Source organism: Bos javanicus, chromosome 1, assembly GCF_032452875.1.
Source record: "Bos javanicus breed banteng chromosome 1, ARS-OSU_banteng_1.0, whole genome shotgun sequence".
NCBI lineage: Eukaryota > Metazoa > Chordata > Mammalia > Artiodactyla > Bovidae > Bos > Bos javanicus.
The window spans coordinates 53,726,016-53,742,591 of record NC_083868.1 but is presented as its reverse complement, the minus strand read 5'-3'; the positions used below and the strand labels follow the sequence as shown (position 1 = coordinate 53,742,591).

Below are 16,576 nucleotides of genomic sequence, written 5' to 3'. Positions count from 1 at the left end.
CTTGGACTTCAAGAACATCAAATCAGTCAATCCTAAAGAAAATCAACCCAGAATGTTCTTTGGAAGGACTGATGCTGAAGTGGAAGCTCCGATACTTCGGCCACCTGATGTGAAAAGCCAACTCACTGGCAAAGGCCCAGAAGCTGGGAAAGATTAAAGGCAAAAGGAGAAAAGAGCAGCAGAGGATGAGATGGTTAGATACCCTCATCGACTCAATGGACATGAATTTGAGCAAACTCTGGGAGATAGTGAAGGACAGGGAAGCCTGGTGTGCTGCAGTCCACGGGGTCACAAAGAGTCAGATAAGACTTAATGATTGAACAACAACAACAGACATAACCTTGAAAAGACACAGACATACACTATCAGTTTAGTGGCTCAACTTGTTGACAGAGAAAGTGAAAACCCACCTTAGATAATGAACTACTAATGTACCAAGTGGATCATGTCCATTATCAATGAGAAAATATCAACTACAAGATGCTTTAAAGCTAACAAAGTATGTTCTTGTTACCATTTTAAAGATAAGTATGTCCTTATAGAGAGTTCTCTATAGCTACTTAACAAAACTTTTAACTGATCTCTTCATAGGATGTCTCCCCTACTTCCTTCCTCTACTACACTGTCATTAATCATGTTGCTGGAGAATATAGCTCACAATTATCTTCAGACATTAAAAGGTGTTCAGTAAAGGTTCAAAATTCACTGTTAACAACTGGGATTATAAAAAAAATAAGACAGATTAATTAAACAAACCAAACCACATGAAACTCTTTTTGTAAAAGGGGTTACTGGGACAAAAGATAATCTGTCTTTAAGGTTAAATTTTATTTCATCTACATTGGCTAACTGTAATCTAGACTGTATTTTAAAAGATTTTATGCTGGAAACAAATTTAGTCCTTGAATAAAGCAGTAGGCATTGGATGACTCTTGAGTAGCCACACAGAAAAATGTAAGAGATTCTATTCTCCCAAAACAAGTGATAATTTAACTTTCTGTCACTTTCAATAAAAAACAAGTGATAATTTAACTTTCTGTCACTTTCAATAAAAAACCTGACAACTTATTAAGATAAAAAAAACTGTCTTTTCTTCTCTTAAGAATATTACCATATTCTGAGAATATGTACCAAAGCAAGGTTGTGTCATACTGGTAAAGCACACTTGAAAGTACTAAGAAAAATTTTAAAATGAAATACTTACATCTGCTCTTCTTTTGATTCCTTATTCTGAAAAACAACATCAAGAATTAGTATTATATATTAACTATGTTGGTACAGTACCTAATCTAACTGAATTTAGACATTTCTCAAGTTTTGGGGGGATTCTTGGTGGCTCAAAGGTCTAAAGAATATGCCTGTAATGCAAGAGACGTGGGTTTGATTCTTGGGTTGGGAAGATCCCCTGAAGAAGGGCATGGCAATCCCACTCTAGTATTCTTGCCTGGGAAATCTCATGGATAGAGGAGCCCAGCAGGCTACAGTCCATGGGGTCACAAGGGCTGGACACAACTCAGTGACTATACCACCACCACCACCAAGCTTTCTGACCACAACCAAAATAAATGTATTTTACATTATGACTTAAATGCACTTACATAGCTATTTTTATACACAAGCATGAAACTGAAACATAAGTTCCATGAAACAAATCTTACTCATATTATGTGTGCTATGGACTACATACTTGTGTGTCTCCAAAATTCTTACATTGAAACCCTAACCCTCAATGTGATGGTAATTGGAGGTATGGCCATTGGGAGGTAATTAGATTTACATGATGTGGAGCCTTGATGACAGGATCAGTGCCATTATAAGAAGAGATCAGAGAGCTAGCTTGCTTGCTTGTGCATGCTCACTCACTCTTTCTTCAACATGTAATAATATAGCAAAAAGGTAGCTATAAGAAGAGGGCCTTCTTCTGCATATTAAGAAGAGGGCCTTCACCAGACACTGAATTGGCTAGTACCTTGATCTTGAATTTCTCAGCCTCCAGAACTGTGAAAAACAAAAATCTTGTTTAAGCCATCCAATCTATGGTAGTTTGCTATAGCAGCCTAAACTAAGATAATGCGTGAGGAACTCTAGAATTTTTTTATTCATACTAATTATTTTCCTTTTCTAAAATTATAGCTGTGGCCTACCAAATCGATTTTGTTATCTAACCACTGAGTCATGAAACACACACACACAAATTCAGATAATGGAAATGAGTGTTGAGGTTGAGTTTGTACCTATTGCTATATCTTAGGACAGGGTATATGTAATTCTCATTTATGAAATCGGACACTAATTACAAGCATTCTTGAAAAATCTACATGTAAAGAGAAAGCAGACTGATATACTAAGAATCTTACAGGGAAAAAAATGCTAGGGAGATCACAATTGGGAGGAAAAGTTAAATAGCCCTAAATTTTATTTTCATTAAAACAAAACTATAAAAAAAAAAAAAACTATAAAGGCAACCTATTAAATAAAGGTAATATCAATGACACAACATATTAATTATTCAGATATCACCCTTCTACTAAGAGTATCAATTATTGTCATGTAAATTACAGTATTAATTTCTACTATCATCTCTTGTTTACAAAAAAATTCTGGTCTCTTTCCCCACAGATTCTATGATAAACTTACTAATTTGTTTTGCTTTATTGTCTGCATACTAAGAGGATTTTTGCATTTCATTGTCTGATCAATGTCCAGTGCCAATTTGATTCTACAATTTAGAATTATCGACTCCTGCCTTGAGTGTACCTGAAAAACTAAATTGAAAACAGCTTTGGTTGTTCATAATGAATACATCTTGGAAGGAAAGTTATGATCAACCTAGATATAATATTGAAAAGCAGAGATATTACTTTGCCAACAAAGGTCTGTCTAGTCAAGGCTATGGTTTTTCCAGTGGTCATGTATGGATGAGAGTTGGATTGTGAAGAAAGCTGAGTGCCAAAGAATTGATGCTTTTGAACTGTGGTGTTGGAGAAGACTTTTGAGAGTCCCTTGGACTGCAAGGAGATCCAACCTAAAGGAGATCAGTCCTGGGTGTTCTTTGGAAGGACTGATGCTAAAGCTGAAACTCCAATACTATGGCCACGTGATGCAAAGAGTTGACTCACTGGAAAAGACTCTGATGCTGGGAGGGACTGAGGGCAGGAGGAGAAGGGGACGACAGAGGCTGAGATGGCTGGATGGCATCACCGACTCAATGGACGTGAGTTTGAGTGAACTCCAGGAGTTGGTGATGGACAGGGAGGCCTGGCGTGCTGTGATTCATGGGGTCGCAAAGAGTCGGACACGACTGAGCGATGGAACTGAACTGAACTGAACTGAATGAATACATCTAGTATAATCAGTTCCCCAGCTACCCAAAAGTACATCATTTTTATGACACCTTTCCAAAGATGAAATGGCATGTGTTAGTTACTTAGTCATGTCCAACTCTTTGCAACCCCATAGACCGCAGCCCACCAGGCCCCTCTGTCCATGGGATTCTCCAGGCAAGAACACTGGAGTGGGTTACCATTTCCTTCTCCAAAAGGAACTATACAAACTGAAGAAATAATTACAGGCATACCTTAGATGTAATGAAGGTTTGGCTCCAGACAACCTCAATAAGGTGAATATTGCAATAAAGCAAGTCACATAAATTTGTGGATTTCCTGGTACATATAAAAATTATGTTTATACTATATTGCATGCAAGTAAGTGTGTGATGATAACATTATGTCTTTAAAAAAGAATGTGTATAATTTAATTTTAAAATACTTTATTGTTAAAAATACTAACCATCATCTAAATTTTCAGCAAACTGCAATCTTTTCTTTGGTATATGGTCTTGTCTTGATGTTGACGGCTGCTGACTAATCAGGGTGACAGTTGCTAAAAGTGGCAATGGCTGTGCTAATTTCTTAAAATAAGACAACAACAAAGTTTATCACGTTGATCAACTCTTTCTTTCACAAATGATTTCTCTGTAGCATGCAATGCTGTTTTGATAGCATTTCACCCACAGTAGATCTTCTTTCAAAATTGGAATCAGTCCTCTCAAACCCTGCAATTAAGTTTATGTCATCTTCTAATCCTTTGTTGTCATTTCAACAGTATTTATGGAACTATCACCAGGAGTAGATTTCATCTCAGGAAACTACTTTCTTTGCTCAACTGAAAGAAGCAACTCTTCACCCATTAAAGTTTTATCATGAGATTGTAGCAATTCAGTCACATCTTCAAGCTCCACTTCTATTTCTAGTTCTCTTGCTATTTTCACATCTGCAATTACTTTCTCTACTGAAGTCTTAAATCCATCAGTGTCATATGAGGGCTGGAATCAGCTTCTTCCAAACTCCTGTTAATGTTGATATTTTTACCTCTTTCCATTAATTATTAATATTTTTAATGGCATCTAGAAAGGTGAATCCTTCCAGAGGTTTTCAATTGACTTTTCCCAAATTCATCAAAGGAATCACTATTTATGGCAACTGAAGCCTCTCAAAATGTATTTCTTAAATAATAAGACTTGAAAGTTGAAATGACTCCTTCATCCACAGGCTGCAGAATGGATGTTGTATTAGCAGGCATGAAAACAATATTAATATCATTGTAGATTTCCATCAGAGCTCCTGGGTGACCAGATATACTGTCAATAAGCAGTAATATTTTGAGAGAAATCTTTCCTTCTAAGCAGTAAGTCTCTAGAGTAGGCTTAAAATATTTAGTAAACCATGTTGTAAAGAGATGTGTTGTCATCCAAATATGTTGTTCCATTTCTAGAGGGCAGAGTTGATTTAGCATAATTCTTTTTGCTAAGATTTTCAGAATGGTAAATAAGCACTGGCTTCTACTTAAAATTACTAGCTACATCAGCCCCCAACAAGAGAGTCAGCCTGTGTCTTGGAGTTTTGAAGACAGGCATTACTTTTCTTCTCTAGCTAGATGAAAGCCCTAGATGGCATCTTCTTCCAATAGAAGGCTGTACTGACTACACTGAAAATCTGTTGTTTGGTATAGTCACCTACATTAGTTATATTCGCGAGGTCTTCTGGATAACTTTCTGCAGCTTCCACATCGGCACTTGCTGCTTCACCTTATAATCTGAAATGATAGAGATGGCTTCTTTCCTTGAACCAACCTCTGCTGGCTCCAAACTTTTCTTCTGCAGTTTCCTCACCTCTCTCAGCTTTTACAGAACTGAAGTGCCTTCCTCTAGATTAGGCTTCAGTTTAAGGGACTGTTGTGGCTGATTTAATATTCTATCCAGAACACTAAAGTTTTCTCTATATCAACAATAAGGCTGTTTCACTTTCTTATCACTCCTGTGTTCACTGGAGTAGCACTTCTAATTTCTTTCAAGTATTTTTCCTTTGCATTCACAACTTGGCTAAGTGTTCGGCATAAGAGGCCTAGCTTTCGGCCTATCACAGTTTTCAATATAACTTCCTCACTAAGCTTAATAATTTCTAGCTTTTGATTTGCAATGAGACCTGCAACTCTTCCTTTCATTAGAACACTTAGCGGCTATTGCAAGGTTATTAATTGCTCTATTTCAACAACTGTTGCATCTCAGGGAACAGGAAAACCCAAGGAGAGGGACAGAGATGAGGGAATAGCTGGTTGGTGAGTGAAAGTCGCTCAGTGATGTCCAACTCTTTGTGACCCCATGGACTGTGCAGTCCATGCAATTCTCCTGGCCAGAATACTGGAGTGGGTAGCTCTTCGCTTCTCCAGGGGATCTTCCTAACCCAGGGAATGATCCCAGGTTTCCCACACTGCAGGTGGATTCTTTACCAACTGAGCCACCAGGGGAGCCCTGGTTGGTAGAGAAGTCAGAATACACACATTTATCTTTTAAGGTCACCATCTAATATGGGCATGATTTGTACCAGCCCAAAACAACTGCAATATTAACATCAAAGCTCACTGATAGCCTCAAGTGGGATTTAACCCAGGGGTGCAAAGACGGTTCAATATTTACAAATTACTCAATGTAATATACCACAATGACTGAAGAACAAAAATCATATGGTCATCTCAATAGATGCAGAGAAAGCTTTTGACAAAATTCAATATCTGTTTATGATAAAATTTCTCCACAAAGTGGGTACCATTTCTGTCCTTCATTGAGCCTATCTTTGCATGAAATGTTCCCTTGGTATCGCTAATTTTCTTGAAGAGATCTCTAGTCTTTCCCATTCTTTGGCCACCTGATGTGAAGAGGTAACTCATTTGAAAAGACCCTGATGCTAGGAAAGATTGAGGGCCGGAGTAGAAGGGGACGACAGAGGATGAGATGACTGGATGCCATCACCGACTCTATGGACATGGGTTTGGGTAGATTCCAGGAGTTGGTGATGGACAGGGAGGCCTCGCGTGCTGCAGTTCATGGGGTCGCAAAGAGTCGGATATGACTGACCAACTGAACTAAAGCACAGGAAAGAAAAGCAAAAGTAAACAAATGGGACCTAATTAAAAACTTCTGCAGAGCAAAGGAAACCACTGACCAAAATGAGAAGACAGCTTACTGAATGGGAGAAAATATTTGCAAACAATATGACTAAAAAGGGGCTAATATCCAATACAAACAGTTCATACAATTCAGTATAAAAAAACAAAACAAAACCCAAACAACCTGACTAAATAATGGGCAGAAGACCTGAATAGACATTTTTTCAAAGAAGATATACAGGTGGCCAAAAGGCACATGAAAAGACGCTCAACACTGCTAATCATCAAAGAAATGCAAATCAAAACCATAATGAGATCACCCCACATGTAGCAGAATGGCTATGATCAAGAAGACCACAAATATATGTCAGCAAGGATGTGGAGAAAAAGAACACTGTACACCATTGGTGGGGATGGAAGCTGGTGTAGCCACTATGGAGAACAGTACAGAGGTTCCTCAGGAAACCAACAGTACAATGACCACATGATACAGCAACTCCACTCCTGAGCATACAGGAAAAGAAAATGAAAACGCTAATTTGAAACTATACATGCACCCCAATGTTCACAGAAGCATTATTTATGATAGCCAAGATATGGAAGCAACCTAAATGTCCATCAAGAGATGAATGGATAAAGAAACTATGGTTTATATACACAACGGAATAGTACTCAGCCAGAAAAAAGAATTAAATTTTACATTTGCGACAACATGGATGTATCTAGAGAGCATTAGGATTAGTGAAAAAAGTCAGAGAAAGACAAATACTTATGTTATCACTTACATATGGAATCTAAAAAGTAAAACAAATGAATAAATATAACAAAATAGAAACAGATGCAAATATATAGTGGACAAACTAGTTGTTACCAATAGGGATAGGGAAGTGGGGAGGGACACCACAGGAAGGGAGGGTTAAGATATACAAACTACTGTGTATAAAATAAAGTATAAGGATATATTATATAGCACAGGGAATATAGCCAATATTTTATAATAACTTTGAATGGAGTACAACCAATAAAAATTTTGAATCACTATGTTGTGTACCCCAAAATAATGAAATACTGTAAATCAACTATACCTAAAAAAAGATAACTGATCACAGATCACAATGACAATATGATAATAATTTAGAAGTTTGAAATATTGTGAGAATTACCTAAATGCAACACAGAAACAAAGTGAGTAAATGCCATTGGGAAAATGGTGCCACTAGATTTGTTTGATGCAGAGCTGCCACAAACCTTCAATTTGTGAAAAATTCAGTATCTGCAAAGTACAAGTGCAATAAAATGAAGTAAGCCTGTAACTTTTTTTGTATAAGCAAAAATCCTCTTCAGATTTCTTTTGGTTAGCATAAACAGATATTAATACAGGTCTTTCATAAAGACAAAGTGGTATAAAGTGAACTTCAGAAAGCAGGAGATACCTGTATTTCTAAAATTCCTTTTAAGCTCTTTCCAGGATAACTTTATGTATCAGCCTGTCTTACATGCATCTCAGCAACTTCCCTTTAGAGAGGACATCCACTTTGAAGAGCTTATTTCCTGCCGTATTTTTTTCCCTCAATGCTTCTATTCTTTTGCCATCTGCTTTACCTTCCTTTTCTACTTCTAACGTCAGTTCCTCTGAGTAGGGAATAAAATTGGGATGAAAGAAAGAAATAACTAATTAACTCTCAAGAGTTATTTACAATTTACTACTACATATACTAGTTAGAAGTTATCTTATTATCCCCTCTATTTGCTACGTAAATTATTTTTTGTCATCTTCATCCAGAGAATCCCTGATAGGTGTTTTTAGGACCTCAAATATTGTTAGGTAGACATGCTGAAAATCAAATAATTAACAGAGGATATAATTTCATGCATAAGGATTCTGTAGTCACTCTGTATCACACATACTTCTACATATTAGAATTTTTCATGTAGAGAACACGTGATTAGATAATTTGATGGACTCAGCTTTTTATAACTGGTTGCTTACATTACACTAGACAATTCTTTCCTACTATAACAGCAATTGAGTATAACAGGACCACTGTATATGAAATAGTCATATGAAAAATTTTCAGCATTTTTTAGGTTTATACTTCAAAATTTAGATAAAGGATATAAGATCTCTCTTCTAGTGTCCAAATTTTTTCTTGATAAACTTATTATTTTATTTTCAAAGTATCTCAATTTTTTAATAAAATAAATTGGAAATAAACTAAGAATGTTTTATAAAAATCCATAAATAGGGGAGGAGCCAAGATGGCGGAGGAGTAGGATGGGGAGAACACTTTCTCCCCCACAAATTCATCAAAAGAGCATTTAAACGTCGAGTAAATTCCACAAAACAACTTCTGAATGCCGGCAGAGGACATCAGGCACCCAGAAAAGCAACCCAACTCTTCGAAAGGAGGTAGGAAAAAATATAAAAGACAAAAAAAGAGACAAAGAGGGAGGGACGGAGTTCCGTCCCGGGAAGGGAGTCTTAAAAAGAGAGAAGTTTCCAAACACCAGGAAACCTTATCACTGCCGAATCTGTGCCAAGCTTTGGAAGCACAGAGGGCAACATAACAGGGAGAAAAAATAAACAATTAAAACTCGCAGATTGCGAGCCCTACGGTAACTCCCCCAGCGGAGAAGCAGCGCAGACGCCTGCACATGCCATTAGCAAGCGGGGGCTGGGCAGGGAGGCGCGGCGCGGGCTGCATCGCTCAGAGTAAGAATCTGGCCTGAATACCCTGAGCGCTATCTGAGCGAAATAATTTGGGCTAGCAAACCAGACTGTGGGATATCTACCACGCAAAAAGCCAGCCCCAACCTAAGACACCACCAGGCCCGCGCACGGAACAAAGGACTGAACAGAGATAGTCGGTTGCAGACCTTCCCCCTCCGGTAACAGGCAGCCAGAGCCGGAAGGGGACAATCGCAGCCCCAGAGAGACATTATCTATAAAACTGTAAGCAGGCTTCTTTGCTAACTAAAACTGCTTGGGGGTCTGGACGGTCAACATCTGCCTGAGAAGGTGCGCCGGTTTTACACCCAGATAACTGAGTGGCGGGGAGGCGATAAGTCGCAGCATTGGCGTTCGCCAAACACCTCATCACCTGAGCTGCTCGGACCTGGGAAGAGCACAAAATGCAGGCCCAACAGAGTCTGCGCCTCTGAGGACTACCCGAGTGCCTGAACCTGAGCGGCTTGGACCTGGGAGGTACATGCAGCCCAGGGCCGGCCTCGGATTGTTCTCGGCGAAACAACCTAGAGCCCGAGCAGTGTGGGCAGGGAGGCTACATGCGCCGTGAGTGGGGGCAGACCCAGTGTGGCTGAGGGACTGCGAGCGCACGCCAGTGTTATTTGTTTGCAGCATCCCTCCCTCCCTCCCCACAGCGCGACTGAACAAGTGAGCCTAAAAAAAAAAAAAAAAGTTTCCCCCACCGTCCCCTTTGTGTCAGGGCGGAAGCCAGACACTGAAGAGACCAGCAAACAGAAGAAGTTATAACAGAGGGAAATGCCTTGGAAGCTACAGGCAATAGATTAAAACCCTGTGGTTACTACGGACTACATAGGAAGGGGCCTATAGATCTTGAGAAATATAAGTTGGACCAAGGAACTAGCCAAAAATGAACTGAACCCACCATACAACAAAACCAGAGAAAGTCCTAGATATATTTTTACTATTTTTACGATCATTCTTTCTTTCTTTCTTTTTTAATTAAAAAAAATTTTTTTAAGTCCTCTATTGTTCCTTTAATTTTCACTTTTATAACCTATTACTTTGCAAAAAAAAAAAGACCCTATTTTTTTCTTCTTCAGCAAACTTCATATATATATTTTATAATTTTTTGACCTTGTTTTTTTTTTCCTTCTTCTTTTCTTTAACATTGTATTTTTGAAATTCCAAACTCTACTCTAGTTTTTTAATTTTAGCTTTTTGGTATATGTTATCAATTTTGTACCTACAGTTTTTTTTATACTTTCTGTGACTTTTTTTTTTTTTTCTGTTTAATTCTCTTCTTCTTTTATATAACATTGTATATCTGAAATTTCAAACTCTACTCTAGATTTTTAATTTATGCTTTTTGGTATTTGATATCAAATTTGTACCTGTATTTTCTTTATAATTTTTGCGACATTGCTTTTGTTTGTTTCTTTTCTCTCTTTATGTTTCTTCTTCCTTTTTTTTAACATTGTATTTTTGAAATTCCAAACTCTACTCTAGATTTTTAATTTTTGCTTTTTGGTATTAGTTATCACTTTTGTACCTGTATTTTCTTTATAATTTTTGCGACCTTGTTTGTTTTTCTTTGTTCGTTTTTTCTCTCTTTCTTTTCCTTCTTTTCTTTAACATCATATTTTTGAAATTCCAAACTCTACTCTAGATTTTTAATTTTTGCTTTTATGTATTTGTTACCAATTTTGTACCTTTAAGAACCCAATCTTCAGGACCCATTTTTCACTAGGGAGCGAGATTACTGGCTTGACTACTCTCTCTCCCTTTGGACTCTCCTTTTTCTCCACCAGGTCGCCTGTGTCTCCTCCCTAACCCCTCTCTACTCTACCCAACTCTGTGAATTTCTGTGTGTTCCAGATGGTGGAGAACACTTAGGGAACTGATTACTGGCTGGATCTGTCTCCCTCCTTTTCATTCCCCCCTTTTATCCCTCAGGCCACCTCTGTCTCCTTCCTCCTTCTTCTCTTCTCTGTGTAACTCTGTGAACATCTCTGAGTGGTCCAGTTGTGGAGTGCACATAAGGAAGTGACTACTGGCTACCCCACTCTCTCCACTATTGATTCCACCTCATCTCATTTGGGTCACCTCTAACTCCTCCTCCCTCTTCTCTTCTCCATGTAATGCTGTGAACCTCTCTGAGTGACCCTCACAGTAGAGAAACTTTTCATCTTTAATGTAGATGTTTTATCAATGGTGCTGTATAGAAGGAGAAGTTTTGAAACTACTGTAAAAATAAGACCGATAACTGGAAGCAGGAGGCTTAAGTCCAAACCCTGACTCCAGGGAACTCCTGACTCCAAGGAACATTAATTGACAGGAGCTCATCAAATGCCTCCAAACCGACACTGAAACCAAGCACTACTCAAGGGCCAACAAGTTCCAGGGCAAGACATACCAAGCAAATTCTCCAGCAACAAAGGAACACAGCCCTGAGCTTCAAGATACAGGCTGCCCAAAGTCACCCCAAAACCATAGACATCTCATAACTCATTACTGGACACCCACCAGAACACCGACACAAGCTTCCCTAACCAGGAAACCTTGACAAGCCACCTGTACAAACCCACACACAGCGAGGAAACGCCACAATAAAGAGAACTCCACAAACTGCCAGAATACAGAAAGGACACCCCAAACTCAGCAATTTAAACAAGATGAAGAGACAGAGGAATACCCAGCAGATAAAGGAACAGGATAAATGCCCACCAAACCAAACAAAAGAGGAAGAGATAGGGAATCTACCTGATAAAGAATTCCAAATAATGATAGTGAAATTGATCCAAAATCTTGAAATCAAAATGGAATCACAGATAAATAGCCTGGAGACAAGATTGAGAAGATGCAAGAAAGGTTTAACAAGGACCTAGAAGAAATAAAAGAGAGTCAATATATAATGAATAATGCAATAAATGAAATTAAAAACACTCTGGAGGCAACAAATAGTAGAATAACAGAGGCAGAAGATAGGATTAGTGAATTAGAAGATAGAATGGTAGAAATAAATGAATCAGAGAGGATAAAAGAAAAACGAATTAAAAGAAATGAGGACAATCTCAGAGACCTCCAGGACAATATTAAACGCTACAACATTCGAATCATAGGGGTCCCAGAAGAAGAAGACAAAAAGAAAGACCATGAGAAAATACTTGAGGAGATAATAGTTGAAAACTTCCCTAAAATGGGGAAGGAAATAATCACCCAAGTCCAAGAAACCCAGAGAGTCCCAAACAGGATAAACCCAAGGCAAAACACCCCAAGACACATATTAATCAAATTAACAAAGATCAAACACAAAGAACAAATATTAAAAGCAGCAAGGGAAAAACAACAAATAACACACAAGGGAATTCCCATAAGGATAACAGCTGATCTTTCAGTAGAAACTATTCAAGCCAGGAGGGAATGGCAAGACATACTTAAAATGATGAAAGAAAATAACCTACAGCCCAGATTATTGTACCCAGCAAGGATCTCATTCAAGTATGAAGGAGAAATCAAAAGCTTTTCAGACAAGCAAAAGCTGAGAGAATTCTGCACCACCAAACCAGCTCTCCAACAAATACTAAAGGATATTCTCTAGACAGGAAACACAAAAACGGTGTATAAATTCGAACCCAAAACAATAAAGTAAATGGCAACGGGATCATACTTATCAGTAATTACCTTAAACGTAAATGGGTTGAATGCCCCAACCAAAAGACAAAGACTGGCTGAATGGATACAAAAACAAGACCCCTACATATGTTGTTTACAAGAGACCCACCTCAAAACAGGGGACACATACAGACAAAGTGAAGGGCTGGAAAAAGATTTTCCATGCAAATAGGGACCAAAAGAAAGCAGGAGTAGCAATTCTCATATCAGATAAAATAGACTTTAAAACAAAGGCTGTGAAAAGAGACAAAGAAGGTCACTACATAATGATCAAAGGATCAATCCAAGAAGAAGATATAACAATTATAAATATATATGCACCCAACATGGGAGCACCACAATATGTAAGACAAATGCTAACAAGTATGAAAGGAGAAATTAACAATAACACAATAATAGTGGGAGACTTTAATACCCCACTCACACCTATGGATAGATCAACTAAACAGAAAATTAACAAGGAAACACAAACTTTAAATGATACAATAGACCAGTTAGACCTAATTGATATCTATAGGACATTTCATCCCAAAACAATGAATTTCACCTTTTTCTCAAGCGCACATGGAACCTTCTCCAGGATAGATCACATCCTGGGCCATAAAGCTAGCCTTGGTAAATTCAAAAAAATAGAAATCATTCCAAGCATCTTTTCTGACCACAATGCAGTAAGATTAGATCTCAATTACAGGAGAAAAACTATTAAAAATTCCAACATATGGAGGCTGAACAACACGCTGCTGAATAACCAACAAATCACAGAAGAAATCAAAAAAGAAATCAAAATTTGCATAGAAACGAATGAAAATGAAAACACAACAACCCAAAACCTGTGGGACATGGTAAAAGCAGTCCTAAGGGGAAAGTTCATAGCAATACAGGCACACCTCAAGAAACAAGAAAAAAGTCAAATAAATAACCTAACTCTACACCTAAAGCAACTAGAAAAGGAAGAAATGAAGAACCCCAGGGTTAGTAGAAGGAAAGAAATCTTAAAAATTAGAGCAGAAATAAATGCAAAAGAAACAAAAGAGACCATAGCAAAAATCAACAAAACCAAAAGCTGGTTCTTTGAAAGGATAAATAAAATTGACAAACCATTAGCCAGACTCATCAAGAAACAAAGGGAGAAAAATCAAATCAATAAAATTAGAAATGAAAATGGAGAGATCACAACAGACAACACAGAAATACAAAGGATCATAAGAGACTACTATCAACAATTATATGCCAATAAAATGGACAACGTGGAAGAAATGGACAAATTCTTAGAAAAGTACAACTTTCCAAAACTGGACCAGGAAGAAATAGAAAATCTTAACAGACCCATCACAAGCACGGAAATTGAAACTGTAATCAAAAATCTTCCAGCAAACAAAAGCCCAGGTCCAGACGGCTTCACAGCTGAATTCTACCAAAAATTTAGAGAAGAGCTAACACCTATCCTGCTCAAACTCTTCCAGAAAATTGCAGAGGAAGGTAAACTTCCAAACTCATTCTATGAGGCCACCATCACCCTAATACCAAAACCTGACAAAGATCCCACAAAAAAAGAAAACTACAGGCCAATATCACTGATGAACATAGATGCAAAAATCCTTAACAAAATTCTAGCAATCAGAATCCAACAACACATTAAAAAGATCATACACCATGACCAAGTGGGCTTTATCCCAGGGATGCAAGGATTCTTCAATATCCGCAAATCAATCAATGTAATACACCACATTAACAAATTGAAAAATAAAAACCATATGATTATCTCAATAGATGCAGAGAAAGCCTTTGACAAAATTCAACATCCATTTATGATAAAAACTCTCCAGAAAGCAGGAATAGAAGGAACATACCTCAACATAATAAAAGCTATATATGACAAACCCACAGCAAACATTATCCTCAATGGTGAAAAATTGAAAGCATTTCCTCTAAAGTCAGGAACAAGACAAGGGTGCCCACTTTCACCATTACTATTCAACATAGTTTTGGAAGTTTTGGCCACAGCAATCAGAGCAGAAAAAGAAATAAAAGGAATCCAAATTGGAAAAGAAGAAGTAAAACTCTCACTGTTTGCAGATGACATGATCCTGTGCATAGAAAACCCTAAAGACTCCACCAGAAAATTACTAGAACTAATCAATGACTATAGTAAAGTTGCAGGATATAAAATCAACACACAGAAATCCCTTGCATTCCTATACACTAATAATGAGAAAACAGAAAGAGAAATTAAGGAAACAATTCCATTCACCATTGCAACGGAAAGAATAAAATACTTAGGAATATATCTACCTAAAGAAACTAAAGACCTATATATAGAAAACTATAAAACACTGGTGAAAGAAATCAAAGAGGACACTAATAGATGGAGAAATATACCATGTTCATGGATTGGAAGAATCAATATAGTGAAAATGAGTATACTACCCAAAGCAATTTATAGATTCAATGCAATCCCTATCAAGCTACCAACAGTATTCTTCACAGAGCTAGAACAAATAATTTCACAATTTGTATGGAAATACAAAAAACCTCGAATAGCCAAAGCGATCTTGAGAAAGAAGAATGGAACTGGAGGAATCAACCTACCTGACTTCAGGCTCTACTACAAAGCCACAGTTATCAAGACAGTATGGTACTGGCACAAAGACAGAAATATAGATCAATGGAACAAAATAGAAAGCCCAGAGATAAATCCACGCACATATGGACACCTTATCTTTGACAAAGGAGGCAAGAATATACAATGGATTAAAGACAATCTCTTTAACAAGTGGTGCTGGGAAAACTGGTCAACCACTTGTAAAAGAATGAAACTAGAACACTTTCTAACACCATACACAAAAATAAACTCAAAATGGATTAAAGATCTAAACGTAAGACCAGAAACTATAAAACTCCTAGAGGAGAACATAGGCAAAACACTCTCTTCCATACATCACAGCAGGATCCTCTATGACCCACCTCCCAGAATATTGGAAATAAAAGCAAAAATAAACAAATGGGACCTAATTAACTTAAAAGCTTCTGCACATCAAAGGAAACTATTAGCAAGGTGAAAAGACAGCCTTCAGAATGGGAGAAAATAATAGCAAATGAAGCAACTGACAAACAACTAATCTCAAAAATATACAAGCAACTCCTACAGCTCAACTCCAGAAAAATAAATGACCCAATCAAAAAATGGGCCAAAGAACTAAATAGACATTTCTCCAAAGAAGACATACAGATGGCTAACAAACACATGAAAAGATGCTCAACATCACTCATTATCAGAGAAATGCAAATCAAAACCACTATGAGGTACCATTTCACACCAGTCAGAATGGCTGCGATCCAAAAGTCTACAAATAATAAATGCTGGAGAGGGTGTGGAGAAAAGGGAACCCTCTTACACTGTTGGTGGGAATGCAAACTAGTACAGCCACTATGGAGAACAGTGTGGAGATTCCTTAAAAAACTGGAAATAGAACTGCCTTATGATCCAGCAATCCCACTGCTGGGCATACACACTGAGGAAACCAGAAGGGAAAGAGACACGTGTACCCCAATGTTCATCGCAGCACTGTTTATAATAGCCAGGACATGGAAGCAACCTAGATGTCCATCAGCAGATGAATGGATAAGAAAGCTGTGGTACATATACACAATGGAGTATTACTCAGCCATTAAAAAGAATACATTTGAATCAGTTCTAATGAGGTGGATGAAACTGGAGCCTATTATACAGAGTGAAGTAAGCCAGAAGGAAAA

General features: G+C 37.7%; 1 protein-coding gene across 10 annotated transcripts in view; it reads right to left on the bottom strand.

Annotated features, from left to right (window-relative positions):
- Nucleotides 1–16,576, bottom strand: part of DZIP3 (DAZ interacting zinc finger protein 3) — a 129,937-nt gene that overhangs the window by 35,237 nt on the left and 78,124 nt on the right. For all 10 annotated transcript variants that reach the window (XM_061387289.1, XM_061387743.1, XM_061387915.1 and 7 more), the window contains one exon: nucleotides 1,205–1,230. In XM_061387289.1, coding sequence (XP_061243273.1) covers nucleotides 1,205–1,230 — 26 coding nt within the window. The remainder of the gene's footprint in view (nucleotides 1–1,204; nucleotides 1,231–16,576) is intronic.